The sequence below is a fragment of the Panthera pardus genome, unplaced genomic scaffold, assembly GCF_024362965.1.
Source record: "Panthera pardus isolate Hobbes unplaced genomic scaffold, ASM2436296v1 HiC_scaffold_2, whole genome shotgun sequence".
NCBI lineage: Eukaryota > Metazoa > Chordata > Mammalia > Carnivora > Felidae > Panthera > Panthera pardus.
In genome coordinates this window covers 130,049,076-130,069,326 of record NW_026526765.1, presented here as the reverse complement: position 1 = coordinate 130,069,326, position 20,251 = coordinate 130,049,076, and the positions used below count along the sequence as shown (strand labels likewise).

General features: G+C 39.2%; 1 protein-coding gene across 3 annotated transcripts in view; it reads right to left on the bottom strand.

Annotated features, from left to right (window-relative positions):
• The window catches only part of FNIP1 (folliculin interacting protein 1), a 153,853-nt gene extending 144,603 nt beyond the window's left edge, over nt 1–9,250 (bottom strand). For all 3 annotated transcript variants that reach the window (XM_019422097.2, XM_019422098.2, XM_019422099.2), the window contains exon 1: nt 9,054–9,250. In XM_019422097.2, coding sequence (XP_019277642.1) covers nt 9,054–9,145 — 92 coding nt within the window. In that variant the 5' untranslated portion in view covers nt 9,146–9,250. The remainder of the gene's footprint in view (nt 1–9,053) is intronic.
• Nucleotides 9,251–20,251: the final 11,001 nt, after the last annotated feature.

Sequence of the window (20,251 nt, the reverse complement as noted above, 5' to 3'; positions counted from 1 at the left end):
GATAACCTTGCTAGGTAGTGAATTCTTAATTGCATGTTTTCTCCCTTCAGTACTTTGAGCAGGTCACACCATGCTCTTCTAGCCTAGAAAGTTTCTGCTGAAAAATCTGCCTCTAGTACTACGGGGTTTCCCTCGTATAGAAAGCGTTGTTTTTCTCTTGCTGCTTTTAAGTCTCTCTTTAACTTTTGACATTTTAATTATAATGTGTTTCGGTGTGATCTCTTTATCTTATTTGGAATTCTCTGGGATTCCTGGGCCTGGGTGTCTGTTTCCTAACCCAGAATGAGGAAGTTTTCAGCCATTATTTCTTCAAGCAATTGTTCTGCTCCTTTCTCTCTCTCCTTGTAGGATCCCTATAACATGGATGTTATTCTGTTTGATGTTGTTGCAAAGTTCCCTTAAGGCATCTTCACTTTTTAAAATTCTTTTTGCTGTTGTCTAGGTAACTTTTCGTTGCTTTGTCTTCTAGCACACTGATCCATTCTTCTGCTTCATCCAGTTTGATGATAAACTCCTCTAATATATTTTCCAGTTCAGTTTCTGTATTCTTCAACTCTGTGACTTCTTTTTGCTCCTTTCTTTGTATATTTTTTGTATATTTTGATTTTATACAAAATATATTTTGTATATTTTTTGAAGTTTTCACTGTGTTCATTCATTTCCCTTTTGAGTTTAGTGATCATATTTATAACCATTACTTTGAACTCTTTATCAAGTAGATTACTTACCTCCGCCTCAGTAAAGTCTTTTTCTGAGATTTTGTCTTGTTCTTTTGTCTAGAACATATTTTTCTGTCTATTCATTTTACCCAATTCTAATTCTTCACATTAGGTGAAATAGCTACCTCTCACAGTCTTAAAGAAATGGCCTTTTGTAAGAAATGACATGTGGGGCCCAGAAGCTCAATCCCCCTTCCACCCAGCAACCAGAGCTAGGCACTTAACGGGCCCCCCCCCATGTGGGCTGAATACAACATCTGGATATGACAAAGCTGCAGCTACAATGTGGGGAGTGGGGTGTACTTACCCAGACAGCTGTGGCACAGAGGGGCAGGGTACTTGCCCAGCCAGCTATAGTGCAGCTGCAGCTCAGGGGGTGTGAGACGCTTACAGGCTGACTGTGATATGGCACATGGGGGGTGGAGCACACCCACCTGCACTAACAGGTTAGGACATTGCCAAAGTGGTGCTCACAAATGCTGGCATTTACAAGAGAGACTGAGAAGACAAAAATAGCACCCACCAGCAATTCTGTGGCCAGAGAGAGTACCAACAGATTCCTGCCCTTCTGGCAGTCCCTTTAAGAATAAAGACTAAGACTTTCTCCTTCACATATGGTCCAGGTGCTTTTCAATCTGCTCATTTTTTGCTAGCTCCTAGGGTGAGTGAGTCTGCCTGCAAGACCTTTAAGAGGAGGTTCTCCATTTCCTACAGTTCTATGGTTCTCCTGGACATAGTCTCCACTGGTCTTACACTTTGGGGACTTGTTTCTATGGTGAAGAATCCAAGGGTTGGGGTACCTGATGTGGAGCACAAAACACTTGCTCCTCAGGGGAAAGATTTTTAAGATCCCTCCTGATTGCAGGTCAGTGTACCTGGGCCGGGATTTCTTTTTTTTAATTCTCTTTTTTTTTTTTTTTTAACGTTTAATTTTTGAGACAGAGAGAGACAGAGCACGAATGGGGGAGGGGCAGAGAGAGAGGGAAACACAGAATCAGAAGCAGGCTCCAGGCTCTGAGCCATCAGCCCAGAGCCTGATGCGGGGCTCGAACTCACGGACCGCGAGATCGTGACCTGAGCTGAAGTCGGACGCTCAACCGACTGAGCCACCCAGGCGCCCCTGGGCCGGGATTTCTGGCAAGAGTGTTATCTCTGCCTCTCCTACTCATCTCAATGTGGCCCTTTTGTTCTTTGCTGTGGAAGAACTGTTTGTCTGGTTTTCAGAACTTTTCCAGAGGAAGTTATTTCAAATGTAGCTATAGATTTGCTGTGTCCAGTGAGAAAAGGTGAGTTCAGGATCTTCCTACACCTCTATCTTAAAATGTTCCTTTGAGGTCCAAGTTTTACAATCTGAATACTGAAGCTGTATTTCAATCACCTATTTTCCTTCAGTAAACATGGTTCTGAAAAATAAATCTAATACTACTACTTAGAGACAGAAAAGCAAAACAACTTAACAATAAAATATGTTTGCAATTCTCTGCAAAGTTAGACTCTTAGGACCAAATATTGCTGCCAAAGAGCATTAACATGTAATTACTTACAATTCTCAGCTTCTCGCTTTAATAAGAAAAGTATGATCCCACAGGATTCTCTGTAAAGAATATTAAAACTTTCTACTATTTCTAATATAGAATTAAAAGGTACAATTGGAAAAGTGGCATTTTTTAAATAACAAAAGCCCTTGTAAATGCAGCAAATATTTAGAAAGCACAGTGAAAAAAACCAAAATTTCTCAAATGCAATTATTACAAACATTGACATTAAAAAGCCAGCTTAAGAACTTCAGAAGCTTAAAATGTGACACAAAATCAGAATACTGAAAGTGAAAAAATAACAAAGCATTAAAGAAGGTTTCGCCTACAAAAATAAAAAGCGTTAGCAGTGAAGCCATTTTTCATCTCATTTACTCCACATCTATCTTTCTCCCCTAAACATGCTCATCTAAAAAAAAAAAAAAAAAAAAAAAAATTAAGGTCACTAATTATCTCCAACATGACAAATCCAATAGATACTTTTCTCTTTGTCATCTCACAAGACCTGTCAGCAACCAGCATACAAAAGAGTTCATCATACCATCCTTTTTCAAACACTTCCCCCTTGGAGCTTTCCTGACACCACACACCCCTGGCTTTTCCATGGTTTCTCATGCCATTTTCTTCTGTAGAAAAGACTTTCTTCTCCTACATCTGTACTTTTAAAATTTCTTCAGAGCAAAGCCCTATTCTTTCCAATACCCAATCTACACCTTTTCCTAGATGATCTCATCCCTCCCCTTAGTTTTAATATTGACCATAAACCCAAATTCCTATCTCCAGTCACAACTCTATTGTGAATCAACCTCTGCCATGAATTCTCGATTTACTTCATTGAACTGTCAACTGGACATCTCGAAGTGGATATCTCAGTGGCAAGTAAAACTAGACCAAATGTCCAAAATAGAACTTTTGACTCTCCCTCTGCCTTTGAAATTATTTCATACATACATTCTACAAATATTTACTAAGCATATGTTCAGGCACTGTGCTGTATATTGGCACAACAATGTGAACTTGGGGGAGATGGATGGTAAGTTGTAAAAAGAGCTGTGATGAATATAAATCATGCCTTATGATACAGAATAAGGGGGGAAAGCTGCTGCTGATACACTAGTCAAAACATGCCTCTACAATCTTGTATCTTCTTCCTCAAAAAAATGGCACCAATCTAAAGGCTCCAAGCAGAAACCTAGGTATCTGTTTCCCCCAAACAATCCAACAGGCGGCTCTACAGGGTTCTAACTCCAAATCCACCTTGAAGTTGAAGAGAACACAAGCAAGCAAAAAAGAGACATATGGACACATAATGACAATTTTAACAGATAGCACAGTAGGAAATACATTAAGCTATGGGAGAAAACTGCAGTGAAACCCAACTCAGTCTGGGAGAAATCAGAAAAAGCTTCCCGGAGGAAGGACAATTAGGGTAAGTCCAGATGATCACTAAAAAAATGCCAATCAAAAAAGATATACATGACTATGTCAAGAACAGAGAATAGGACATCATAGCACATCAGAGAATCTAAAACATGTCCAAGGTGATAAAATCATAGAAGAGGGAGAGGGGATTAAGAAAAGGCCAAAGGAAAGCAGAAGTTATCAAAGATTAAAAAGATCATGGCACAAGGGCACAGAAGTCAACTTGAAAAGTCTTCTATGGGCCAAATACGGGACAATTTGGACTATAAGGAATTAAAATACATCAAAATCCAGAAGCTTGTTATGACAAAAAATGAAAATTAAAGTGAAAACTTTCACCGAACAATTCATTATAAATTATTCTGACAAATGATAAAGGCAAACAATCAAATATATGTTACCTTTCCTATAGCAAAGAGTAGCCAAATAGGTGGTAAGAGAAATCTCTTCCAGGAAATAAATGTGGGAAGAATTAAAGAATCAGGATATCACCATTTCACAATTCCTAACAAGATAGTGGATTCAGACAATAATCAACAAAAGATGCTAAAACCATTAAGGAAAGGAGAATCTTATAATAGAAAAACAAGGCTGATACAATGTGAAATTACTCATCAATCTAAGCATCACTAAAAGGGGGACAACTTGACACTATGTAATTCTAATGGAAAGGAAGTACACGAAAAACATCTATGGGATATTTTTATTAAAAAAAAAAAAAAAAAAAAAAAAAAAAAAAAAAAAAAAAAACTGGACCTGAATCTAATAAAGTATCTAACTACCCGTTCTCAGGAAATAGATAATAAGCTAAAGCAGTGGTCCTCAATCTTGAGCATGAGAATAACCTGTAAGGAACTGGTTAAAACATACATTGCTGGGAAGCACTGAATTAAAGAAACCCATAAGAAAGCAAACAAAGAATGTGGGAAATTTTAAAGGAAAAATAACCCAGTTTCAGCAACAAATCCTATTTTAAAAGGGTGAGAGGGATGTTATAGAATCAAAATTACTTAAGCAACGTAACTGCAAATATAATATACAGACCCTTTTAAGATTCTAATCCAGGGGCACCTGGGTGGCTCAGTCGGTTAAGCGTCCGACTTCGGCTCAGGTCATGATCTCACGGTCCGTGAGTTCGAGCCCCGCGTCAGGCTCTGTGCTGACTGCTCAGAGCCTGGAGCCTGTTTCAGATTCTGTGTCTCCCTCTCTCTCTGACCCTCCCCCGTTCATGCTCTGTCTCTCTCTGTCTCAAAAATAAATAAACGTTAAAAAAATTTAAAAAAAAAAAAAAAAGATTCTAATCCAAACAAAGCCACTGTAAAAAGACATACTGAAACAACTAAGAAAATATTAATATAGCCTAAGAATAGATAATATTAAGAAATATCTACAATAATAGAATAATGGCTATGTTTTTAAAAATGACCTTAAGTTAATTTAAAAACAAGGTCAAGGCTAGAAACTTTGCAAAGGCCACACAATATACGGCCACTTTAAGGAGTTTGGGCCCAAACAGAATGGTTTTACACATAAACATGGAATCATCATAGCACAACAACTTCTGGTTTCTGAATGTCATGTGCTAATAAGCACTGCATTAAGTACTTAACCATGACTTATCTCTTTGAATCCTTAAAATAACTCTGTAATGCAGATATTAAATTCTATAACACTTTGCATGCTGATCATAATCAGAATTAGCATTTGTAAAGGATGAAGCGTTGAGAATAGTCTGGAGAAAGGCAAGAGGAACAGAAAAAAGAACAATTAAGAGATTGTTACAACAGGGTAAGAATTTCTGATACAGACAGGAAGAGCAAAAGTTCACATATTAAGAATAAAACAAAAATACAGAATTTTTTAACTAAACATTAATTATGTCCTACAGACATTTAGCTCTGAAACAAACTTCTTCTCCAAATTAGACTTCTTCCCAGAAATTTTATTTTTAAATTAAAGCAATCATTTCATATGCACTATAGTTATTGGACTTACACTTAATTCTTCCATTGCAAAGTGGTGTGATGGAGAAAACATAAAACTATTCATTTTCCTAAAAGAAACTTCTTCCCCAAATTCTCCAAACTATGAAACAAGTTATTGTTTTAATTCTACAAATTACTGAAATAATATCCCTGTGATATTTTTCACACTCATCTCCAGCTCAAGAAGCTTAGATAAGCACACAATATTTTAAGGCTCCTAAAGCTTCACATCACAAGTTTCTCCTATCCTAGAGCCCTACTGTGACTTATTACCACTGTGCCTTGTATATTGTTAACTCTAGAAACTGACTCTTAGACGCTGAACTATGGTTAGTTGCCAATGGCTAACAGTGTCCAAGTCAGATTTAACAACTTAAGCTGACTAAAACAAAACAAAACCAAAAAAGGATTCTAGAAAGGAAAGCATGATATACTGGAATGAAATTTTAATCTACTCTAAAACCTGAGTTACATCATTTGTTATTAGGGAAATGCAAATCAAAACCACAATAAGATTCCACTACATACACTAAAATGGCTATAATCAGAAAGACTCAAAAATGGTCAACACGGTAAATATTGTTGGTGTTTTTTACAATACAAAAAAAAAAAAAAAACTTTGAAAGACCAGCAATATCAGCTTTTGGAGAGGATAGAGAAACTGTAACCTTCACACACTGCCGGTGGGAAAATAAAATGGTACAATTACTTCAGAAAAGTTTAGCAATTTTTAAAAAAAATTTCTTTCCTTTTTGAAGGTCACTTATTTATTTCAAGAGAGAGAGAGTGCATAGGCACAAGTGGGGGAGTGGCAGAGAGAGAAAGGACAGAGAATCTCCCAAGCAGGCTCCACGCTGTTGGGACAGAGATGGATGCAGGGCTGGATTTCATGACCCTGAGACCATGACCTGAGCCAAGATGGAGAGTTGGATGACCAACTAACCAAGCGACCCAGGCACCCCAAGTTTTTAAAAAGTTAAGCGTATACCTAGCATGTGACCCAGCAATCCCACTCCTAGGTAACCATCCAAGAGATATGAAAACATATGTCTGCATAAAGATTTGTACACAAATGTTCATAGCAGCATTGTTCATCACAACCCAAATCTGGAAACAACCCAAATGTTTGCCAGTTGGTAGTGAATGGATAAACATATTTTGGTACATCCATACAATGGAATACTACTCAGCAACAAAATAGAAAGAACTACTGATAAGTGCCACTTAGATGAATCTCAAAATCATCACTCTGATTTAAAACAAGCCAGACAGAAAAGGCTATAAACAATATGATCACATTTATAGGAAATTTTAGAAAAGTCAAACCTTTTGTCATTAGAGCAGATAAGGGACTGCCTTGAGTGACAATAGTTTAAGAATGGACTGCAAAGAGGCTTAAGGGAACTTTCTGGGGATGGAAGTATTCTAAAACTTCACTGGGGTAGTGAGTACAAAACTGTGTACATATAAAAAAATTCACAGAACTGTGCTCTTAGAGTGGCTCAATTTCATTGCATGTAAATTATAGCCCAGTGAAGTTGTTTAAAAAAAAATACCTGGGCTAACTAGATCTACAAGTTACTAGCTGTGTGAATGTTAACTAGTTTTCATTTTCTCACATTTACACTTGTACACATTTTATTTTTAAAAGCAATCATTTCTAAATTGTACTGCACTTATTGGGCTTACACATAATTCTTACTTCCACTGGAAAAAGGATCACATAGTTATCTATATTGCTACTTGTTCTATCTCACAAGGTTGTTGTGAAATATCACATGAGATAACTAATGAGAAAGTGCTTTGGCAACTCTAAAATACTATTACACAACTATATAGTAGGCTTTACATTTTTTAAAAATAGACACGAAAATTTTTTTTCACGAGTGAGTGACTTGAGACCTTTGGAAACCTGAGTACCCCAAAGTCAATCTTTGCCCAGAAATGGAAAGCCTAATCAAGTGTCACCTTTATAATATTCTCAACCTGCTTTCTACTGACTCCTGATTTACTGGATGTCTCAATGGAGTATTAACTAGACTACACTTTCACCTTTCAAAAGAAAATCAGGAAAGAAAAGTTTCTTAAAAGTTATTAGATGAGCATGGCAAGGCATTTATTTCCAAGTGCAAAAGACCCAAACCTAGAAAAACATCTTTTACTAAATAAACACCTTTCCAAAATGTCTATACTGAGATTTTTCTTCCTCTAAAAGTCAGTGAATTTCTTTCCATTTAATACTACAATTCCACATGTATTACTCAATGTTTAATAATGTGACCTGCATTACAAAGAGAGTGAATAATTTTAAGAATATCAAAACCTTGTACCAGTGTGGTACAGTCATTTCAAACTTTTGCCTGTTGCAAAATTTAACAGACTCTCATTTTTTCCTACTACTACTGAACAACTGGGCTCTCTGCTGTCCTACCAGGTTTGAGTGATACGTGACATTTAGCCCAGTTATATTTACAAGTTTCCACACCGCAGCAAGCATGAAGGCTATGTGAAAGACATAACCTCTTCTTCAAATGAGGTTTGGAGACTAAATTTTACCTTGAATTCACGTTTCTATTACATTAAATCTTACAATTCTACGAAGTTTTTTCTGCCAGCAACAGGTAGTGCAACCAAAAATGAACAAAGCCTGTAATACCACAAAAGATTTTGCTATCGTTTTCAATTTTTAGACTTATTTTTGGTAAATTCTAACGGGATGATTCGATGGTCAATTCTAAGACCGTGCTTCATCTGGATCAGTCCAGTCAGTAGTAACCATAACCTCTTAGGTTTCATCTTTCTCCTTCGATAACACTAAGATCGCTCGTTCCGGCAACTGCACACCTCCAGTATTCGTTTCCAAGAAACCTGAAAGAATGGCACCTTGCCTACTTGCTCCTCTAGTCTTCTACCCTCAGAAGGTTGCCCAAAACGTGCAGCTCTCTCCACAACAGCAAGCAAGGGGAATGGAACACCCAGAGGGCGACTTGGTCGCTAGGAGGAGGGGAGAACTTCTCGGCCCAGAGGACGGAGGCTGAGATCCAACCCAGCCCGCTCCCAACTCTACTCGCTTCCAGGAAGGAGTGTGGACCCTACGCTCAGGCCGCGGTGGTCGGTGGGGAAGGCACAGCCGCGCGTGGAAGTCGGGCAGGACATAAACAAACAGACCGGGAGGAAGGGGAAGGGGCCAGTAGGGGTGGTGGGGAGGCAGGACCTCGCTCTAGCCCTCTAGCACAAGTCCCCAGCTGCCCAGCCCCACCTCACTGAGGCCCAGGTCCAAGTACCCGCGCAGCAATGCCTCGCGGACACGAACACCGAAGGCCCCTGCACATCTGGAGCCCCAAGCCCACAAGGCCATCGGCTCCGCGCCCCCCCGCCCCGCAGCGCCCTACCTGAACGCGCAATCTGGGTCCCGAGCGTCCCGACCGGGCGCGCCCAGCCCGCTCCTCTTGCTGAAGAGCTTCTGGAACAGCGTAGGGGCCATGCTGACCACGGCCAGATCAGGGTTGTTCCTTAGGGCGATTGCTAGGCCCCCGCTCCTAGAGCCGCCCCGCCACCCCCATGAGCGCCTCAGTCATATGACAGAAATTAGTCACTTCAAACGGCCACGGCGCGCGGGGCGGGGCGCGAGGCAAGACCGGCGTCCATTGGCTGGCGGTGAGCCGCATCACGTGGCGGCGCGCAGAGCAGGGGGCAAGGCGGGGGCGTGGGGCGGAGCTGGCCCCCATAGGCTAACGAGTGGATTCCCTCACGTGGCAGCTCACGGGGCGGGGTGTGCGCGGAAAGGAGGGGAGGGGCGGGGAATAGAGGTGGTTGGGGAAGTGAAGGGGGAACGCGCTCGGGTCACGGTCCTTCTCCGTGACGTTGGCTGCTGCTATCTGAGGCTACGATGCCCGGGACTTTGCGATGCGGAAGGCTTCGGCTCCCTGCACCCACGACAAAGCGGGATGCTTAGAGCTCCACGGGCAATCGACCCTTCCCTGCCCTTCCCTCTTCAGCCTCCAAGGTTTTGTACCTCCATCCGGCGCCTGTCCGGGTTCGGTCGCCCCCTCAGCGGGGAAGGTGTTCGACCTAGGCTAGACTTTGAGTGCAGAGCCGCGGGCCTGCCCGCGCCAGGCCGCGAGGTGTGTGGGCTCAAAGCTTGACAGCGCGTGGCTGGTGGAGAATCCTGCCCAAGACACCCTCCACAGCCATGACCTCCAGCAGAGAAGACCTCGGCCAGGGGCTCTGGGCAGCCACCTTCAGGGTTTACCACAGGCTCCTTGAACCCTCGAACCCAGACACCGGGAATTAGCCTTTTGTGAGAGCTAATGATGGGAAGCTCAAGATTTAAGGATTTAAGCTTTATCTTAACGTCTATTACGTAAGGGAGAGAGCAATTCTACAGTGGAATTGTACACAAATGGATTTGATGGGAGGAAAACCACTTCCCAAAGAAAAATACACGGCTTGAAAATGACCTTACAGTCTTATTAAACCCAGGACGCCAAAATTTATCAGGGTTCCAATCAAACTGGTCTAAATAAATTTTCAGTACCCGCATTAATTCCCCCACTCCCCCTCCATAATAGAAATTTTTGTACCGTGGGACGAAATTCTCTGACAAATATGGATGTCAGTAAATGACCGGTATGTGGTTGGAAGGCTAGATTTTAAAAACCCTTTTGAAAATTTCATTTAATTAGGCAGAAAAATAAAATAGTCTTTTCCTTGAGTGGCTACCAACTCCCACTAATTTACAGCTAGAGTTTAAACTCTAAAACAAGTGGTCTTCTGTAGAAAAAAGAAAACAAGTAAGCAGACTGACAATTTCAGCGGTTACCATGAGTTTCACTGTTGCAAGATTTTTTTTTAAAGCACTATTTATAGATGATTAAGAAACTAATTTATTAATTCCACAAATGCTTAAGTGTCCTTGGTCTGGGTACTGGGGATCCAAAGTAAACAAAGAAGGCATATCTAACTTTCTTTATGAGGAGACAATAAATAAGGTAATTTTAGACTAGCTTCTGAATGAGAACTAAGTAATGAAACGAGGGAAGTGGGGAAGGTCTTTCTGAGAAGGTGACATACAACATTCTGGGGTTAAGATTCATTTACCAAGCCCCATAGTTTATTGGGCAATACAGGCTCAAAACAGCAGGACAGTACATGTATAAAGATAATCCTTGAGATTCTGGCACCAAAACAGAAAGATTTCTAATAAGGCAAAATGAACTATGTAAAGAGTTGACCTTTGAACAAGTGAGCAGGGGGCATGGGGCCCCAACCACTGCAACCTCAAAAATCCAGGTATAACTTTTGACTCTCCAAAAACTTAACTAATAGCCTAATGTTGACCAGAAGCCCTATCAATAACATAAACAGTTGATTAACACATATTTTTGTATTTTATATATATTATATACTGTATTCTTATGATAAAGTAAGTTAAAGAAAATATTAAAATCATAAGAGAAATACATTTATAGTACTAAACTGTAAAAATCTACAGATAAGATTCACACTTGTGTTGCTCAGAATTAACTGTATTTTTCTCCAAAAAAAAGAGAGAAAAGAAATGTGAATATGGAATACAATTTTTGTAAACAAAAAATGAAATCAATGCAATATTTAGAAGTGAGAATATGCACATCCTATAAGTCAATTAATCATTCATTTGGGGGTATATTATTTTGCTTTTATATTAGTAAGTTACACTAAATTAGTTAGAGTGGAAACAGACCCAAACCTGTGTATATAGAACCAATGACACAAAGGACTCATGGCTGGTCCATGACTGGCAGAGAGAAGAGTATTTCCTTGTCCTCTCAGAAGCAAGTTTCTAAATGCAATAACCTTGTGTGCTTTCATCTTGGGAAAAAGTTACTTCATGGATAATTATAGATATTAATAAGGGAAAGAACATGACTGCTTGCATAAGAGATACTTTGTTTTAGTATTCTCTAATCATGTAATAACTTCATTTCTGTAGTCTCATTTAGATTTATGCTTAAAAGGTACAGAAAAAACTAAATTAACTTGCTATCATTCATCACATTTCCTTTATGTTGCAGTGTAATATTCAAATTACATAATAAGAAAGCAATGAAATGACACAAGTTTGTTATGACACATAACTATACTTAATTATGCAGATTAAATTGAAAATAACTTCAAATTCAGTAACAGTGTATATTATCTTTTTTTTCTCTTTCACTTAACACTGCCTCTTCCCACAAAGAGGCTGAGGTGTCTTAAAGTAGGCTCTTTTACTTTAGATAATCAGCAAGGAGGAAATGTGAGAAATAAAGTAATTGTTTTCTATTCATTAATATTATATGAATGTGTAACTGTTAGATGTAAGGCCTACACTTTCACTCAGGGATAGGTGATTCAGCCACCCCAAAACCCCAATAGCCTATGGGTCTGTGTCCACCTGCTTCCAGTAACATAACAGACAGGGGCACTCTCTTCTGGTTACAGATATAGGAAAAGGTGGCAATAAAACTGGAATCTATCTCCTTTAATCACAATACTAATAAGCATGCCTCAATTATGCTAAATACTCATGAAACAAGTTCAGTTCTCACCAATAATGTCATAGAACAAGACATTCAGAATCAAGATGATCAAGTAAAACTGCCTGAGTAATACATAGAAGGACTCAGGGTACCTCAGTTTTAAAAACTCTTAAACCAACTGATGATTAACTGCTATATAATAAGGGAAAGGCAGGGGTGCCTGGGTGGCTTAGTTGGTAAAGTGTCTGACTCTTGATCTCAGCTCAGCTCAGGTCTTGATCTCAGAGTCATGAGTTCAAGCCCTGTGCTGGGATCCATGCTAGATGTGAAGCCTACTTTAAAAAAAAAAAAAAAGAAAAAAAATTTTTTTTTTAATTTTTTTTTTTAACGTTTATTTATTTTTGAGACAGAGAGAGACAGAGCATGAACGGGGGAGGGTCAGAGAGAGAGAGGGAGACACAGAATCTGAAACAGGCTCCAGGTTCTGAGCTGTCAGCACAGAGCCCGACGTAGGGCTTGAACTCACGAACCGCGAGATTATGACCTGAGCCGAAGTCGGACGCTTAACCGACTGAGCCACCCGGGCGCCCCAAAAAAACGTTTTTAAGGGAATAGCAGTAGTTTGAGTCCAGAAAACAAAAACATTCATTTATTCAACAAATATTTCTTGAGGACCTCCAAGGTCTAGACTTGTAGGAACTGAGGACACAGTACTAACAAAAATACCTACTCTTGAGAACTTAGTTCTCAGTGGGAAGGGGCAAAACAAACAAGATGTTTGCAAGTTGTGCTAGGAGCTATGAACAATATAGTTGGTAGCAAGCATCTGGAGGAGGCCATACTTAGATAGAACGGTCAGGAAAGTCCTCTCCAAAGATGTGGGATTTAAAATGAAGTCTAAACAATGAAGAGGAACGAGCCATGGAAAGAACATTCTAGCAGAGAGAAGAAAGAGTACAAAGCCTCTGAGGCAGAAATGGGTTTGACTTGTTTGAAGAAGAAAAAAAGAGGTCAGAGAAGCTGAGTGCACTCTGGGAAGAAGAAGATGTTTGAGAGGTTACAAAGACAGATTAAATGTGATGGGAGCTATTGCAGGAGTTTAAAACTACAGATGGACAATAAATGGCTCTAGAAGATCACTCGATATTCTGAGAAGAAAGGATTATAGAAGAATAAAAATGAAAGCAGAAAAACTGTATAGGAGGCTACTGTGTATTTTCAGTGAAAGCAGATAATGGCTAACTGAAGTTATTTTGGAGATACAGCTAATAGGAATTCTGATATAAGTGAAGGAAAGAAAAACCAAGGATTAACCCCTAGGTTTTTCCCTTAAGCATCTAAATGGAAGTTATTTCCCAATAAAAAGACCAGGAAAAGCACAGACTTGAAGAAGAAAATCAAGCGTATTAAGTTTGGATATGTTGAGTTTTACTTGTCTATTAGACATCCATGTAGAGATTCTAAGTAAAATATATGGGGAGAAGACAGGATTAGAAAGATAAATGTGGAAGGCATTTAAAATAATGTAATGGATGAGTTTACCTAGGGAGAATGTGTATGTGTGGAAGAGAGTCCAGGACTAAGATTCAACAAAGACAACACTTAGAGGCCTTGAAGAGAAGGATCTAGCAGAGAAGAATAAGGAGAGAAGAAAAAGTTCCCAAAAGAAGGAAGGGATCAACTGTGTTGAATGTTGCTGAAAATTTAAGTGTCCATTAGATTCGTCAACATGGGCATCTTGGTAAGAGTAGTTTCAGTGGAATCGTGTGCAAGAGTGAGTTCAAAAAAATAAAGGGTAGAAAGGAAATGTTAAAGCAAGTATAGATACTCCCTCTGTTTTGCTGACATAGGGAGCAGAGAAAATGAGTGAGAGGAGATGGGAAGAGGGAAAACTGGTTTCTTTTTTTACGACAGAAGATAACAAAGAATTTTTTATGCTAACGGAAACAATCAAAAAGAGATGGTGCATCAAGCACCTACTATGTTCTTGGTGCTAAGAGTACATAACAAACAAGACAGGTATATCCTTTGCCCTTAAGAAACCAACAAGTAGGGGCACCTGGGTGGCTCAGTCGGTTGAGCATCCGACTTCAGCTCAGGTCACGATCTCGCGGTCCATGAGTTCGAGCCCCGCATCAGGCTCTGGGCTGATGGCTGAAAGCCTGGAGCCTTCTGATTCTGTGTCTCCCTCTCTCTCTGCCCCTCCCCTGTTCATGCTCTGTCTCTCTCTGTCTCAAAAATAAATAAATGTTAAAAAAAATTAAAAAAAAAAAGAAACCAACAAGTAAACAAACAAGTTATTACATACTGTGATAAGTGCTTTTAAGGAATCAAACTTTTACTTTAATATAAAATAAATCAGTTTGAAATCCTGACCTTGAATTCTATTAGAATTCTATTCTATTCTATTAAAATTAAGGCCCTTTAAAATGAACAAATCAGGAGACTATAGATGCTGGAGAGGATGTGGAGAAACGGGAACCCTCTTGCACTGTTGATGGGAATGCAAATTGGTGCAGCCACTCTGGAAAACAGTGTGGAGGTTCCTCAGAAAATTAAAAATAGACCTACCCTATGACCCAGCAATAGCACTGCTAGGAATTTACCCAAGGGATACAGGAGTACTGATGCATAGGGGCACTTGTACCCCAAGGTTTATAGCAGCACTGTCAACAATAGCCAAATTATGGAAAGAGCCAAAATGTCCATCAACTGATGAATGGATAAAGAAATTGTGGTTTATATACACAATGGAGTACTACGTGGCAATGAGAAAGAATGAAAAATGGCCCTTTGTAGCAACATGGATGGAACTGGAGAGTGTGATGCTAAGTGAAATAAGCCATACAGAGAAAGACAGATACCATATGGTTTCAGTCTTATGTGGATCCTGAGAAACTTAACAGAAACCCATGGGGGAGGGGAAGGAAAAAAAAAAAAAAGAGGTTAGAGTGGAAGAGAGCCAAAGCATAAGAGACTCTTAAAAACTGAGAACAAACTGAGGGTTGATGGGGGGTGGGAGGGAGGGGAGGTTGGGTGATGGGTATCGAGGAGGGCACCTTTTGGGATGAGCACTGGGTGTTGTATGGAAACCAATTTGACAATAAACTTCATATATTGAAAAAAAAATAAATTAAAAAAGGAAATACTAAAAAAAAAAAAAATGAAGGCCCTTTATATAATGCCACACTTCTATGACATTTTTTCAACAAGTATATATTCTTCAATGTTTCATTTATTTTTGAGGAGAGAGACAGACAGAGTGTGACTGGGGGGAGGGGCAGAGAGAAAGGGACACACAGAATCCAAAGCAGGCTCCAGGTTCTGAGCTGTCAGCACAGAGCTCCACGTGGGGTTCAAACCCACCAACCATGAGATCATGACCTGTGCCGAAGTCGGATGCTTAACCGACTGAGCCACCCATGCTCCCGAACAAATATTTTTCAAATACAATAATATGTTTAATGTGTCTGGCAGCTATGCTAGAACCTGGAAACGCACTGATGAACAAGATGTGGTTCTTACACTTGAAGAGCTTACAGTCTAGGGGAAAAAAAAGAATTTGACAGGTAATTACAGTACACTGTGACAAATGCTATGATGTGGACAAGTACAGGATATTATGGGAATACAAAGACAGCCTTTCAGGGGAATTAAGGAGAGTTTTCTGAAGGAAGGAATGAATAGGGATTAAAAATTAAAATAGAAGCTAAAGAAGAGGATGTGGGTGGGGGAGTTGTGCTTCAGGCAGATGGAGCAGCACAGGCAGGCCTGCAGGCAAAAGAAAATATAAAAATTCAGTGGCATATAATATAATCTAGTGGTAACACTGAACTAGATTAAGAATATTATGTAAAATAAGTTCAAAAGATCACACTTTATTCGGAATACACTGAAGAGCTATTGGGGGATTTTCAGCAGAAAACATGATCAGATGAGCATTTCAGAAAACTCCTTCTTGATGCATTGTGGAAAATTAACTATAGGATAAAAGAATAAAGGTTGAGAATCTAGTGGTAAGGCTGTTACACTAAAGCAGCCAATGAAATACTGCCATGAATTCAGAGAATAGCCATAGGAATGGAGGGGAGTGGAAATACTAAGGAGTCTTTAGGACTCAGGACCAACAGGACTTCATGAATGACTGCCTGTGAGAAAACAAGAGAAAGGGGGGGATTATGGATGATAGCCAAATTCCTGGCTCATATAACTTGGGTGGATGAAGATATCTAGCACTGAAACAGAAAACAGAACTTCTTCAAGGGGGAAAGTAAGTTCAGGTTGGGGTATGTTGAATATCAGATACCATGAGAACCCATGCAGTAATGACAAGTAAGCATTTGGTTACACTGATCTACAACTCTAGGCAGTGAAGATGTTCTATATTACACATGATAGAAAAACCAAACTAAACTAGCTTAATTAAAAAAAAAAAACTGATGAACTCTCATAATTTGACCTAAAGTAGATGGAAAGTTCAGGCACAGCTGCATCCAGGGACTGCCCCAATGATATCAAGAATCCAATCACTCTATCACAACTCTAATCTCTTTATGTGACCTCCATTCCCAGGCCTCCATGTGTGGACACAGGTGGCTTCAGCAGCGTTCCTTTCAGGTAAAATCCTTTCAGGTAAAAATCCAAGAGTAAAAAGGAAAAAGTCTATATCCCAGAATTTCCAGAAAAAAACCTCTGAACTTGATTCCAATAGAATCATTTTAGGCCATGGCCCCATTTCTAAACCAATCATTCTGCCAGAGTTGGGTGGGCTATGTTAATTTCCTTAAATCATTAAAGGCTCACCCCTGGAACTAAGAAGGGATCAATACAACCTAAACCATATGGCTTGGAAATTCAAAACCCAATTAGGATGGAGGTAGAGGGGAATTAAAATATAATAATGAACAAGTGTAATTCCTTCACTCAAGGACCTTATAGTCTAGGAAGAAAAAAACAGAATTTGACAATTAACTATAAGTATTATTATAATTATTACAATTAACTTTATGATACTGGGCAAGTATAGGATGCTGTGGGTATACAAGGAAAGACAAGTAACCTCTTGGGGGACAGATGCAGAGACAATCACCACACATGTCTACTACCAATATCCATGGCAGTTACAGACAAAGATCAACTGCAAAAAGATAGTGACTGAAGTCAGAGATAGATGAAATCACCCAAGGAGACTGTGTAACATTAGAAGAAGCCCTACAATAGAACCCATGGAAGCACCAAAATTTAAAGACTGAACAGAGGAAAATGAACCTTCAGAAGAAAGAGAAGAGAAAGAGCTGGAGATTGGATAAAAGTCTGGAGAGTAATGTTTCAGAGAGGTCATTCCTTTCTGGAGGCTTTCAAGAAGAGAGCACTAGTCTGCATTATCAGTAGCTGGGAAAGAGAGGTTAGATATGATGAACACTGAAAAATACCCCTTAGATTATCATCAAGAAGATTGCTGGTAACCTTGAGGGGAGCAATGTCAGTGGAGAATGAGAGTTGAAGCCAGACTCTGTGTGTATTGGGGGCAGGTGGAGGAGGAGGATGTGCTGAGGAGTGAGGGATAGGTGTGAAAGTAGCACTCTTTAGGAAATTTGGGTGTAAGAGGGTGAAGAATGGGTATGTAGAAGAACATAAGGAGTCAAGGGAGGATTTAAAATGTAAAATGGGTCAACATTTTAAAATGCAGGTTAGAATCTGCAACAACATGGATGGAACTAGAGGGTATTATGCTAAGTGAAACTGGTCAGAGAAAGACAAATATATGACTTCACTCACATGTGGAATTTAAGATACAAAACAGATGGATATAGGGGAAGGAAAGCAAAAATAATAGAAAAACAGGAAGGGACAAGACATAAGAGACTCTTAAATACAGAGAACAAAGGGTTGCTGGAGGGTTTGTGGGTGGGTGGGGGATTGCTAAACGGGCAAGGGGTGTTGAGGAAGACATTTGTTGGGATGAGCACTGGGTGTTATATGTAGGGGATGAATCACTGGAATCTACTCCTGAAAGCATTATTGCACTATATGTTAACTAACTTGGATGTAAATTAAAAAATAAAAACAAATAATTTAAAAAAGTAAAAAGTAAAATAAAATGTAGGTCAGAAAGCAACATTAGAGTAGAAGATGTTGTAGATAACTTTTATCTGGAAAGTCTGGGCATTATATCCTTCATAGAAACACATGCTATATATACAATATGAGAAAAGAGGCCATTAACAAGTGAACAAAGCATGATGAATTACACCTTGGAGAAGTGAAAAAACACTCCAGTTAAAAATTTCTAAATGAAAATGACATAACATCTGCCCTTTCATGCATTTTTAACTGTTTTCCTGGGGACTTATGACCTGAGATTTCTTTTTCATGAGGTATAATTAGAAAAATTTAAATGCTTGAAATTAATATTAGTTATACACTGAAGTAAGGGGTCCAGTCCCATTGTTAACTGTTTTTAGATCACAGACAACATTGAAAATGTGATGAAAACTATGGAGACCCTCTTTCCAGAAAAGAACTCTTTTTATAATGCTCTTCTAGGGAGGTTCACTGAAGGACCTCGAGACCTACCCACAGATATAAAGTGAAGAATACAACCTTCTTGTAGGATTTGCCAACAGTAATCTGCTTTGGACTTCTCATATCTTCTAGATAGCAATCTAAAGCTTATTCAACTTTCCTTTCTCTTAATAATACTTTAAGTCATACCTCCACCCCTAAGCCTTGAATGTCAATTGCAACTCCTTCCATCTCACTTTTCTCTATGCTCTAGCTGATAAAACAAAGTGGATTTAAATAGTCCTGCCTTCAGATCCAGGCTCTGGCACTTTCTAACTCACATCAGCCTGGTGTAAGTATTAACCTCTCTCTGAGCTAACTCTATTTTCCTTATCAGCAATACGAAGTAAGTACTTATTTCCTCCAGCCCCACTAGGCCCAGCCTAAGAATCAGGTGTCATTCTTTCTCCTAAGAACCTACCACCTGATTAGAAACTATCAAGTATAATTTGCCCTTTCCCTTCCCACTTGGATTATAAACTTGAGAGTTTCTTTTCCCCTCACTGCTTGTCACATTTCTGCTTTTAAAACCAAGTTGTTCTGTTAGTTGAATACTGATTTAAAATTCAAATCTAGGGGCACCTGGCTGGCTCAGTCGGTAAAGCATCTGACTTCGGCTCAGGTCATGATCTCACAGTTTGTGAATTCAAGCCCCAAGTCAGGCTCTGTGCTGCCAGCTTGCTCAGAGCCTGGAGACTGCTTCCGATTCTGTGTCTCCCCCTCTCTCTGCCCCTCCCGTGCTCATGCTCTGTCTCTCTCTCTGTCTCTCAATAATAAATAAAAACGTTAAAAAATTTTAAAACCATTCAGATCTAAACTTGGTTTTAGCCACCATCTTCAATGATGTTTTCTACATTTCCTAGTAACTTTCCCGTATTTCACCTCCAGATGGAAACGTGAAATAGAAATTAAAAATAGTTTTGTTAGTTGCTTAAGACCTTGTCAAGTAATTTACAAAAATATCTTCATGGAACTCATCTTTAAAAATGAATGCTATACTGGTTACATAACCTCAAATTAATCCATTGATTTTAGAATTTTCTTTCATATTGAAGCAGCTTTGAAAATTTGACTTATTTACTTTTATGTATAAAAACATTAATAAACCATTAAGAGTTACAATTTCACCAACAGTTATACAACTGATGTTCTCTGACAACAGAGCTACTGCTTTTTAGGAAGGGCGGTGTAAAGACGCCACAACAAGTAATATCACACATACACAAACACAAAAAATCCTACAGATAGTATTAGCTAAAGGTTTGAGGATGAGGTAATATATCAAATACTTAGTGTATGATTGATTGTACATATTATACATTCCCTGCTTCAGCAAACTTGAGTATAGAGTTTCTTTCAGTCAGACCTGGAATTAGGTCTCTCACTCATGTGGTTTCAATTAAGTTCTGTTAAAAATAGCTTGTAATATAAGCATTTTCATTTTTAGTGCTTCAACAACTTTAATACTTTTAATTCATACAGAGGATAAACTTTGGGAAAAACACAAAGGAAGTTACACAGTA